The 13,056-nt window shown below is 38.1% G+C and overlaps 1 protein-coding gene across 11 annotated transcripts in view; it reads left to right on the top strand.

Moving 5' to 3' along the window:
- The window catches only part of CACNB2 (calcium voltage-gated channel auxiliary subunit beta 2), a 252,438-nt gene that overhangs the window by 150,426 nt on the left and 88,956 nt on the right, over positions 1 to 13,056 (top strand). For 7 of the 11 annotated variants that reach the window (XM_051609687.1, XM_051609686.1, XM_051609685.1 and 4 more), the window contains one exon: positions 10,020 to 10,139. In XM_051609687.1, the coding sequence (XP_051465647.1) occupies positions 10,020 to 10,139 (120 nt within the window). Of the gene's footprint in view, positions 1 to 8,623; positions 9,161 to 9,454; positions 9,498 to 10,019; positions 10,140 to 13,056 lie in introns of those variants that run through there. The other 4 variants (XM_051609692.1, XM_051609689.1, XM_051609688.1 and 1 more) reach the window with 2 other exon arrangements.

The following is a 13,056-nucleotide window of genomic DNA, read 5'->3' as shown; positions in this document are numbered from 1 at the left end:
TTAGAAGAAAAACTGTGATGGTAAATGCTGGAGAGAGAGAGAATTTTCCAAGATCGTTATTTTGATATGCAGTAGACAAGAGGGATGAAAGGCCTGTCCAGAGACTCTTCCATCAATGAGAAAGTATCATGCACTGTTATATTCTTGAAATCAGATGAGAACGATTGTAATAACTAAATGATGTAAGGACCCTCATCCTCTTGGGAAAATGGCAAGCCATTTGGTTTGGTTTATACTAGGCCTGGGGGACAGGTAATCAGTATAAAGAAACAGTCCTCATGTTTTTCAAGCAGTGTAAATGACAATGAACTCTGGAACAAAGAACTAACAAGGACTGAGACCCTTGGAAACTGAGCTTAGCTTTAGTCCACTGATGAGGATATGTGCATTTTATGTATCATTTTTATCCTGAAGTAAACCATGCCATGTAGTATGAAAGCTGCTCAGTTGGTGTTTCTGGCAGTATAGAGAGCAAGGCTGCAGATGCTTCAGAGGTGATGGCACCTGCTAGAGATACCTGGGCAGAGGCAGAAATGAACTGCTGTTTGACAAACTTGATTTCAGTGAGCCTAGGTTAGGGAACATTCCTTAGTCTTCACTGTGTGTAATATAACAAAGGTGTTGGAAAGGAAAGGAAAAAGGAAGGGAAAGGGAAGAGAGAGAGACACCCTTCCTAATACAACTAGTGAGCAAATTGTGGTGTTTTGTGTTGTGACAGTCATTGATTGCTGTTAACAAAGATCATGAGTAGAAACCCAAAATTTCTGTAATAGATGATGGGCTGGAAAATAAACTAATCAAATATTGAAAAATGTAATAGATATCTAGTCTATGACTGCAGTTTCTTCAGAGTGCATGCTTGACAAACTAACTCATGAAGATACCTGAATGAATACTAAACAGTATAGAAATGAAGGGTAGCAAGCAACAATATATATTTAAAGCCATTATTACATTTGAAAAAGTAAAATATGGACTACTTTACTGTATGTACTTAACCTCAACATTTTTAACAAGTTAAAAAACCAAGCAAACAACCCCCAAATCTTCCATTTGTTATTTGGAGTGTTTTACAAATGTTACATTTGAAAACCAAGTGGGGATTGTACACATAGAGATAATATGATTAAAGGAACATAAAATACCTTTTTTTTCCTTCAGAATTCTCCATTGCTAACAGAATTTCATGCTAAATTTCCAAGGAAGTTATTTTTAAGTATGCAGAAAATCTTAATGACTTGAACCAAAATCCCAGATAAAAATATACTGAAGATCTGGAACAGAGAATCTAAATTGGCACTTTTAACTGAGCTGAGACAAATTGAGATGATGGTTACCATGCTTTCTTTCAAATTCTTTCCTTTTCTAGATGTCTTTCTGCTGCCTTGTTGTCATCCCAGATGTGTTTTCTATTTTTCCTGGTTTTAATTTGAGTCCTTGTAATTTTGTGGCTGACCTAATATTTGTCATTCTTTCTGTGCTCTTGTATTGACATATAGCATCTTATATTCTAAATCCTTTTTTCTAAGTTGTCTTTCTGCAATTTAAACTCCTTCCTTTGTGATATGTGCTGTTGTTTAATTAATACAGTAACAAAAATTATTTTAATTTTTCCTGAAAACCTTCCATTCTTTACCCACTTCTTTACTCACTCAGTGAGCACCACCACAGTTAAGTGTGTTGCTACTAATAATCCTGGTTTACCTTTACCTAAGGGCTCAGTCAAGTTACCGGAGCTTTAAAAAGTTATCATGAGTCAACCGAGTTGTATTAATACCCATGTGTGTGCTGACTGTCTGAGACAAAAGTGAGATGATTCAGGTTCATGCAGCTTGCAATCATTTCCTTGGTGTATTTTTCTTCCTTTGACACCTGTCTCCGAGTTGTTCTAACAACAGCTTGGCTCTGTCATTGCTCTGACTTTTCCTTACAGCTCAAAATCATCAATAATTTCACCTGATCCTCTAGAACCAATTAATTGTCTTGAAAAATCAAATTATCCTTTTTTCTTTAGTTTTGGGGATTTTATTGTTTGTTTTTTAAGTTCTCCATTATTCTATTACACTGTTGTTAAAGCACATTTTGGTAAGCTAGAACACCTCCTTATATTCATGTCATTGCCCTTTTCCTCAAAAGCACTTTCTCTTGTTTCGTAAGTGGGAGAATCTCTCTGTCAGAATATACAGAACTACCAGATTATCCTCCTTCAGAGGCTTTCACAGAACTAATCTCTTCCATAATACATATAGAAAACTTGCTTAAACAACAACCCACCATGGTTATGCAAGGGATGAGTCATAATGCTGGTATCGAATATTTTGAAATGCTTTATTTTCTATTGCATTGCTACCTTGAACCCTTTCTTACCCTTTTTATTTTTTATTTTTTTTTTCTCCCTTCTGCTCATATTCTCTCATCCTTTAGACTGTAAGTTCTTTTAAGCAGGATTTGTCATTCACTTTGTGACTGCAGAGTGCTTAGTACAGTAGGGTCTCAAGTAGCATTCTCTCTTAGATGTTTCTCTTTGAAAAAAATGGTAAACCATAGCACACCAGAGCATCCCACAGATTTGGGAAAAGTTTAGCAGTGGATATCTGAGGGGTCTGTTTGTTTGCTAATTAGACAAAAATCTGCAGCTTCCCTTTTGGAAAGAGTCACCATGAAAAGACTATCATTCCTCTAAAAATACCCACTCATCCTACTTTTTCATAGCAAAACAACACGAAAGAAAGCATTTAGACTAATATAATGAAAATGTGAGTACAGATGTGTGGGATCTTTTATTTGGAATTGTTTTGGGTTTTGTCCTTTTGGTTTTCCCTGATAGTACCCAGTTCAATTGTTTAGCTGGTTCATGAATGCCAAAACCTAGGCTTCTGAAATCCTAAGGGCTATTTAAAAAAAAAAAACACAACACAACACAACCTTTCTTCCAGCTGTCAATTAGATTAGCACCTTGGAAACCTGTTAATGTTGATCTGGATGCTGCAATCAAACTTGCCAAAGTCAAGTTAAGGGTGAAGAGAAGACCTGTTTCCTATATATTGTCCTTTTTAATTGCATTGCCACCCTAAAGCTCCCAGCTGTTCTAAAATTTCACTTCTGTTTTTGAATGTCCTCCATGGCTGTAGATGCCATAGTGTCCTGGTTTGAGCCAGGATGAAGCCAATTTTCCTTTTGCTGATTTTTTTTTTTCTTTAGTAAGCTTTCTTTTAACTAGCAACAGTGTGCTCTAGCTAGAGCTGATAAGACAGAGGAATGTTTTTGTAGCTGCTGAGGCTTCAAGGTCGCACCTTCACTCTGCTGGCTCAGACACTACTAAGGGGAGATCTATGACCCCCCTGTAGGAGGCTGAATTAGACAGACAGCAAAGTTGGCAGGAGATATTCCATTCCATGTATCTACGTAAGCTCAGGGGAAGGTCAGAGATCACAGAAGGCAACTTCCTTCCTTCTTCTTCTTCCCTTCTCTTCCATCCATGGCCGGCGTCCGGAGAGGACCCTGTCCATCCATCACCATTGACCCTTAGGCTCGAGCTCTCCTGACTCTCATCACTCTCCGCTTTCTCCAGCAGCAGCTCCGGGATTCCTTGGGACTGCTCCAGCTGAGGGGAGTGCTGTGGGAGTTGCTGGGGGTGGGGGGAGCTGAGAGGCTTTTGCTCATACCTGAACATATCTATATATAATTGTATATATTTTCTTATATCATTAGTGTTTAATTAAAGCTGTGTAGTTTAGTTTTCAATCCAGTCAAGTCTCTCTCTTTTTCTCTCTCTCCTTCCCTACCTGGGTGGCAGGGGGAGGGGATCGAGAGCACTGTTGTTGGACCTGAGTCAGATGGTGACACATAGCAATGTCCAATTAGCTCCAAACAAAAATAGCGAAACCAACTAAAATCCTAATCAACATTGGCTTTGTTTTTTAAATGCAAACATAGCAGAGGATGTCAGTGACTACTATAGGAGCTGGTAGCCCTCCTTGTATAGTAATAGTGGGGAAAACAGTCCTACAGAATTTAAGTGTAAATGTGTCTGTAGTGGGCAGATGGCCAAGCACTGCAGGGACAATGCCAAAGATCAGAGAGGATGTCAGGACAAGACTTGGCAGTTGCCAGGCTGTGAAGTGGCCATGCTGCAAGAAGTCAACAATTCCTGCTTGATATCCCCTTAATAAATACATGGTCTCTTTTCTTTTTCCTATGTCAAGATTTGTTTCTTTGGTTTGTCACACATGCCAAATGTACCTGCCTAACAATTAACTGGAATTAGTTTGGTCTTTCCATAAAAATTCTACCCTCAAACAATTAATTTTGACATCAATATAATGTGAGGGTGGTGGGACACTGGAACAGGTTGCCCAGGGAAGTTGTGGCTGCCCCTCCCTGGAAGTGTTGAAGGCCAGGATGGATGGGGCTCTGAGCAACATGATCTAGTGGGATGTGTCCCTGCCCATACAGGGAGTTGGAAACTAGATGATCTTTAATATCCCTTCCAAACCATTCTGTGATTGTACACCATTCTCTGAGCAATTTTGTGCTTTTTTCAACATCATTCAGAATAATGACATTGCTTAGACATCGGGAGAAAACGTCATAGATAAGAAACTTTCACATTCACCACCTGTGGCCACTCTGTCAAACTGAGGTCTCTGCCGATCCTGCATTTTTGGGTTGCTTCTGATTTTCTCTTTGCATGGCCTAGACCTTTCAGGTTGGCCACTTTACTACGACACAGTAAAATCTCTGCTGGCGTATTATAATTTGCTAATGTCAGCAGCTTCACTTCATGCTAACCTTCAGCATTTCACATTTTGCCTGTGTTTTGTATTTGTTTTAAAGATTTTGCATGAAATAAAAATTGTATGGAAATAACTTTGCAATTTTTTTTCCTTTATTTTGTAGCACTCAGAAAGTAGTAGCACACCATAAGGACACAATATACCATCTCAAATCATGTCCTAGCAAGACATGTGATGTCATTCTTTTTTAACAAGATTAAAAGATAAGCAGTTAGCAATATCTGCATATAAATTCCGAGTATTTAAATGTATTGTTTCTCTAACTGGCACAGTGAGCCCTGAGCTTTCCATTTTCAAAATATAAATTGAATTAAGACATAAAGATATTTCTCCTTTTGGATTTAAAATTCTCTTCAGCATAAAATTAATGAAGACACGAAAAATGTAGCTAGGAGAAGAATCCAATTATTATAAATCAAGAGTCTATATATATGTGCAGTTATATGTATTTCTTTATTCTGTGTAAAATCTTTCATGTTTGTTTACTACTTCATGCCCTCATTTAATAAATAATAATGTAAAAAATCTCTGCTTGAAAGAACTTGCTTGATCTTTCTAAGAAGATAATTATTTTAGAAATTTCAGTGTTTTGGAAAGTTACATGTCCTAATGATATCCAATTAATAAGTGGATTACCCTGTTAAAGGGAAACGCATAGTACTCAGAGGATCACTTTTGGGTTTTTTTTATGAGGAAGACATAATATAAGGGCCATGACTGAATTTGCAAGTGTAATGACAGCTATACAAACCCAACGAGAATTTATTACAGTAACAGACCAAACACATTAACATATTTTACACTTTGAATGTAACACTGCCATCAAAATCTGTTCTTAAGCTCCTCCAGCTGTACTGACCAAAGTTAAGCCTGGGTACAGAAAAGTAACAAGAAAAATGAGAGATCCAGAGGCACCACCTAATTTAAGTAAGGAATTTCTTCCTGCAATTAAAGGAAAATAATAAAATAAACTTACTTGAAGGACCCGGACTCTTGAAAATTCTACACTTCTACAATACTAAAGAAGATAAGATGCGTGGCCTTGAAGAAAAAGGAGCCCAAATATGGCCACTTATGACCACTAGCAGCATGAAAAGCATGGTTTAATGTTTACAAAAATACCTCATAGAAGCTACTCTAATATAATAAGTAGTAAGATAGTTGGTAAATATTTGTCAAGCATGTCATTAAAACAGGAAATGATTTTTCAAACACAGTGGTTTTGTAAAGCTGCCAAATAAGGAGAAGAAAATGAAAAAAAGAATAAATAAATTGAGTGATTATTAACATGAGTTATCTCACTCTTATTAGACATTTTCCCATGAAAGATGAGTAACTGGGTGCAACAGTAGCATATATTACATGCATATATTGCTGCAGCTCTTCCATATTCCAGCAGAAGGAAATGGAGACCTGCAGAATCTGAGAAAGGTTGAAATTCAGAATCTCTTGGGAAAAGATCCATACTGTTCTCCAGAGCAACCACAAAGCTCATGTAATCCAGGGAAGAAACATGATTTCCTTTGCTGTCATGAATGGGCAATGCACATCCACTTGGTCCTGTTTTTCTTCAGTAGTATTTCTGCTGTTGTTTTATCATCGTTTTCATCTAAGTTTGAATTTGTTTTCATCTTAAAGTGGTTGAATAAATTCTTAGCTCATATAAATATATTCAGTAGTCCATAAAATGAATTAATTCTAATTCTATGATTCCGCTTTTCCTGGATTGCCCTGATATCAGGCTTCCTATTTTTTCTATAGTTGACAAGCGAAGAAGCTCCCAACTTTTGCTTTTCACAGAAAATTTACATGACCATGTCTGTCCCACTGGGAAAAGAAATGAAATACTGAGTATGATTCATGCTGTTTGTCAATATAATTAAAATAAATGGAATCATTATGATTTTTTGGATATGTGTTGGGACTTTGGCCAACAGAAGACATGGCCAGCACTGTAAAAGGATCTGTGTGGACTGAAATGTGAAGTTCTAATTTTAACAATTTTGGCCTGACCCAAAAGGCATTTTTCCTCATTAGGGGAGATAGGAATTATGTTTCTGTGCTTCATGACTCTTTTTTAATAGGCTGAGGTTCAGTTAGACAGCATCCCTTCTGAGAGCAGAATAAATGATAGTAAAAGTGATGCCATGACACTTGGGCAGGGGAAAATATGATGTGTTCATTGTGGAAGTACTGTAGAAAGCTAACACACGGTGGCTGCTGTGTGATGGCTATGTTAGGCTTAATGGCTGGTTTGTTTGTTTTCCTTTCATTTAAAGGTAGTGTTGCTTTGGGGTTGTTTTATGACATGGTGCTTTCAGTGCTGGTGGGGAAGGGTTTGGACGTGACCTTTCTAAAGGGTTGAGGGACCCCAGAGTGTCCTCGGGCTGGGGCTCTATGCAGGGTTCATCACAGTCTCAGCTTGCATTAGTGCTGTGATAACATCAGTGGTTTTGACCACAGGCCACTGTTGTGTCAACTGTAACAGGATTTAAGCTCATACCATAAACTTCTGTCTGCTTGTTGCTGCTTGGCTTTTGCCACTGTTTTCTTCAGGGAGTTGTGCCAGAAGTTGTAGTGAAGGGAAATTTAAAAAAATAACCGAATTTGAAAGGTTTTGGGGAGGTTGTAGGGTCTCTAGGTATTGTAACAGACAAGATGTTTTACAAAAATTCAGGAGATGTTTGAGTGTATTTTCTTTTATTTTCGGCTCCTTTTGCTTCAGCTCAGGAGGCATTTTAGTTTTGGAAGGTTACTGCAACATAGCAGATGTATTTGGACTCCTGTGAGCAAAATATTCCTCGGACAGTAATTTTCTTGATGTCAGTTCACAGATAGGTAAGTATTATGGGTTTCAGGGAAAAAAAAAAAAAAGGCATTTGGAAAGTTAAAAATTACCTTTATTTTAAACTGTCAGTATAGTGACAACTATTGTTTGGTCTAATAGTGGTTAAACGTAGGCTGCTGCATCAGTTGTGATGGGGCAATTTCGTTGTTACACAGCCACAAACCATGGCAGGATTTGGTCCTTCCTGGGACATGTTGACATACTACAACACACGCATGACCACTGCTCTCCACAGTAATCTCTAGTTTTTATTTTTCTGCTAACTGGGAATTTATAGTGAAGGCAGGTGCTGCAGTCAGCTACAGTGAGCTTATTCAACTCGAATATTACATGTCTGTCAGTGAGTCGGAACTGCCCTAGATAGCCATGTCTTACTTAGTATCTTATTCCGGTATCAATTTATGATGGGATAGAAGGTGACTCTGAAAAGCAGCATATAGAAATTCAGTTTTTTGTTTGGCTTTTGCCATATTAGGACTAATATTTTTGTCTTAAGTGGTATGTTGCAGTTATTCCTTGCTGCTTTCCACTTCTAATGTCAGGGAAAAAAAAAAAAAAAAAAGAAGCAGTAAGTATGGGGTTAAGTTCCTGCTCAATAGGCATATCTTTTTATTTTGTGTTTGGTTTTTTTTTTGTAAGGGGGGCTCGGAGTGGAGCTCAGTGCTTTGAAGCAAAGGGAAGTGCTGAGTGACAGAACTGAGCATCCAAGGAAAATGTGGCTCGTAACAGGCATACATGATGTGAAGGAGATGCTGTACCAGCTCCTCCAGTTTTGCAGGGACCTTGCGTTTTCCAGCTGTTTACCCTTGAGATGTAAAATGGCAATTTGGCATAGGCTAACAGCCCGGTGTGATGTGAGCATCTGCGTAAACGGCTGCACATATGGAGCATGCCCAGTGGTATGAACAGCCTGTTACCCCACCCCCAGCCAATCTAGGAAGAGATTAAATGAACTTTGCACTTGCAAATGTCACTGAATACATTTTGCACAGGATTTTAAAAGGTTCTCTTATAAGCACTATTTTTAACAGCCAAATCCGCCCCCCTAAACAGAAAGGAAAAAGCCCTAGGTATTTTTCTGTGAGCGATCTCAGTTTATGATAAACTGAAGCATCTCTCACAACATTTACCTAAAGCCTGCTTTATTTTACCTTTTGATCATTCAAGTTGAGATTTTTGGAGGTGATATGGATTTTGTGGTTTTTTGGATTTTTTTTCTTTTTCTTTTTTTAATCTGGGAAACAGAAAAATTGAGAATTTAATTGCAGTAGAATACTTGGAAACAGTGAGGCTGCAAGCTTGAAAGGCAGAGGGAAGAGAAGGAAGGCTCTCAAAGCAGAGCATGGATAGGAAAGGAACAGTGATTCTGCGGTGCTCAGTGTGCACATGTTTTATGAGATCAGTGCCGGGCGCTGCAGCTGCGGACAATAACTGAGCTGTCTGGCTAATGAAGGCCACCTGGATCAGGCTTCTGAAAAGAGCCAAAGGAGGACGTCTGAAGAATTCTGATATCTGTGTAAGCCCTATGTTTTTGTTATCAGCATAAATGATATACATATTGCAGAGAGAGAGAGGGAAAAACCTGACGGTGAGGAGAGGACAGTTGTTTTCATTCTGATTGAATTAGCAGAACTCTGTTTTGCATGCAGGGAGATGCAGAAGGAAAACAGAGCTGTCATTATTTATGGAGCTGTTCTGGCATTGTGGCTGCTTCCATTGTGGTGATACGGGGACATGTGTTGAGTCCAGACGGATTTTATTAGTTGGAAGTTGACTGGGGTCATTTCCATGTTTTGCTGAGGGGCAGAGATGGATACAAGACATTTGCAGTTCCGATGGGGAAAGTGTGTCAGGTAAAGAGGTTGCTCTGAAATAAAAATGGATAGCAGAGGTTAAATCTGTTAGCAGTGATATTATGTAATGGTGATTATTGATACTGAATTTGTAGTTTTATTATAAAAATCTGTTTCCTTGATAATACTGTCACTGTTTAGAGTTTTAATTTCTATGGAGCCATCCTTGAAGCTGCTGTGTGCCCTTCAGCCCTGCACTGCACCACTGCTGTAACTCTACAGAGCAACTGGCTCTGCTTGCTGAAAAGCACACAATTAAGAGCATGGGGGTAGTGCAAGAAATAAAACACTGGGAAAGACACCTGCACTTTTGAATAGTCTCCGGAAGAAAACATTTGCCTACACATATTTTTTCTAAGTGACTTTCCTGTTTGAACAGTTACTATCTTTTCAGGTATACAGAACTAAGAGAGAAAGCAAAATGTATAGCCACTTTTTTTTTTTTTTTGTTGGGTTTTTTTTGAACACTGAAACAACTTGTAATGTTATGTAAACAACATTATTTTTCTTTTCCTTGTTCAGGGTTCGGCGGACTCCTACACCAGCCGTCCATCCGATTCAGATGTATCTCTGGAAGAAGACAGGGAAGCAGTGCGAAGAGAGGCAGAGCGACAGGCCCAGGCACAGCTGGAAAAAGCAAAGGTAAGGTGTTACTTCATGTGTACAGACTCATAAAATGTTCAGCTTTAAAGGACTGTCATCCCACCAATTACTGATACAACTTTTTTTGATGTGTTAATGCATATTATAAGACCTCTTACAAATATTTTTCTATTTGACAATAGCAAAAACACCTGCATTTAGAACCAGTATTCCATGAAAATAATTTGGCTTGAGTATTTAAGAATAATCTTATTTAAATGTGTGCAGTTTTTCTCTTATAGAATGTATGTGTTAATTTGCAGTGTATAGGGTCAAAGCTTTGAGTTCTTACTGAAGGTGTTTGTGAAAGTTTGCCTGTGAGTTGCTATGGCACTCAAAACTTACAGTTCTATAAATCAGCCCTCAAACATCCTGTTCCTTCAATGAATGCCTAGTCCCTGCAAGTCATGTGTAAATAGAGAGGATCTGTTGCAAAGGTCTTTTTTGCCTGAAGACTTCACTGTCTTTCTTTACAGTTTTTGTGTTAAATGGCTCTGTAAGTAATATGCTCTAGGACTTGTTAAGATTTCTCCTTTTCTTTTCATACTCCTGGCAGATAGTGACAATTTTGTAATGAAATACTAAATTATCTTTAGGTTCTTGCTGTGTGTTTATATGTTTTCCATGAGGTACATTTAGGACTGTGAGGGTTTTAGCAGTGAAAGGGCATGGGTTTGTTCTTATTTAATCTGTGCTGTATCTTTAAATATTATTGAATGTGTAAAAATCATGCTCTTCTTGTTTATTATCATTCCTTTATCCCTTCTTTCCAGTTTTTCTTTTTTTTACATGCATTCTACAAGATCCTAGTGTATTACTGTTTTCTGAGATCTGTTTTCCATGTTCATATCTTATATATTTAAATACATTCTTGATCTCCTCAGATCTACCTGATGTGCATTTCTCTCACTTTCTCTCCGAGTCCCCTCCTCCATGTTGCCTTGGTTTTTATTTCCCCATCTCCCTTCCGTCTTCCGTTCTGGTTCCTTTACCGCTGCCAGCTTTGCTTCTGCCCATCTACGCCACCTGTTTCACAAGAAATGCAGGACTCTATGGCAAGGACCAGCTCTCTAAATATCACAGTGCTGTCATGCACAAGCAGACAGCTTCATTGAGCCAGAAAACTTGAACAGGGAAGTCAAAGATTTAAAAAAAAAAAATATGCAATTGTTGACCAGTATTTAATAAGAGCTCTTAAAGCAGCTTTTTAATGAGATCCTGGAACTTGCCAACTGTAGGAGATGTTGAACCTCTTTTTGAAGTTGGGTCCTGTCATCCTAGGATTGGTATAGCAGAAATGCCACAGAAGCAGCCTGCTGTTTCCTTTCCACCTTCTTGCTTAGAGATGTTGCTGACTGTAATCAGGATTTTAAATTTTATCGGGATCACTTCTTGCTAGTTTGAGATTTCTTGGCTCTTACAAAGGTTGCCCTGAAATTCAGGTGAAGTGTTGAATTTTATCAGTAAACGCAGTCTTTAAAAGAAGAGCTGAAGAAATAATACCTTGCAGACTAATCACGGTAGCAGTACAGCACTTGCTGCTGAACTGGTGCATCTCTTATTGATGAGTAAATCTATGCAAGTGTTGCTATGGGAATTTGGCTTACTAATGCTGGCTTGAACGCATGGACAGCCTTTATGTAATATTCATGACCTCTAGAACAGCTGCCATCATGGTTTGTAGAGAAACTGCTAGCAGACCCTGACTTTTTTGAACTGGATTTCTATACATCAGAGCAATGTTCTCACTTCAGCTGGCATCAGATAGAGTCTCAGGGTCTGACACCGTCTGAAACTGTAAGACAACTTGTGAACTGTCAAAGTAGCAAAGGCACTGCCAAATTCAACCAGCTATAACAATGGGTAATTCCAGACATATAGAAAACACAAAATGAATTATTTAAATAATTTGTGCTTTAAGATGGATTAAAGTTGGAACTAATTAGCACTTTTGTTTCTCAAGTCAAATGTTAAAAGTCAATCCAGACTGTATGGAAATCATTTTATGTAGAGGCTACAACAGTGTAATATTTAGTCTAGTGTAACATTTAACTTAGTAATATTAAATAAAATATTATATGCATTTGGTGCTTACATATGAAATAAATGTTTAAAAAGAAGCAAATTCAACCTAACCCTAGACGTAGACTATGACAGGGTGTGCTTTTCTGCCTTTATTGGTGACTCCCTAAAACACAGTGAAACTAGTGAAGTAGTAACTTCTGTTGGTGCTGCCTGGCTCCTGTGTCCCCAGACCTGTCTCCCAGAGGCAGCAGGTTTTGCTGCCTGCTCTCCACAGCTGCCTTGCCTTCACCATGACCAGGCAGAGCCAAGTGACACAGTGCGTTAACTTTATGCCTTTTAATAATGTGAGTGGAAGTGTTGATCCTAAATAAAGTCATTACAATTGTATTTGTCACAGGAATTAGAAGAGGATGACATACATGAATAATGCAGCGGTGGAGGGAAAATGATAATGAATTAAGGGTAGATACAAAACTGTTGAACTGTGTCACATGCTTGACAGTGAAAACAGCTTAATGATACCCATTTTCCTTCCTTACAGCTGGGGAAAACACCTTAAACTGAAAAGGAAAATACAGTAATAAAGCACACAATGGCAAATTGTTAGGAGGATTTTAAGATTAATAAATTTGGATTTTTATGAGTTCTAGGTGTTTGTGTAACATGAAGCCAGAATATAATATGCATATCTGATGTATACATCCAAACAGGGAAAATCAAAACAGAAAAGCTTGTAAGAAAATACACATTCTAGCAATTTTTATGTTTATGTATGTATGTATTTATTTATTTATTTTATACAAGCAAAAATGGTTAAGCACATTTTGCTGACTCACTCTGGCATGTGACTTACTGTAAGGAACATGGGGCCACATGTACGGAGTTGTACAGG

The sequence above is a fragment of the Apus apus genome, chromosome 2 (genome assembly GCF_020740795.1).
Source record: "Apus apus isolate bApuApu2 chromosome 2, bApuApu2.pri.cur, whole genome shotgun sequence".
Taxonomy (NCBI): Eukaryota; Metazoa; Chordata; class Aves; order Apodiformes; family Apodidae; genus Apus; species Apus apus.
Note: the sequence above shows the minus strand (reverse complement) of the source record. Positions and strands in the feature narration are given on the sequence as shown.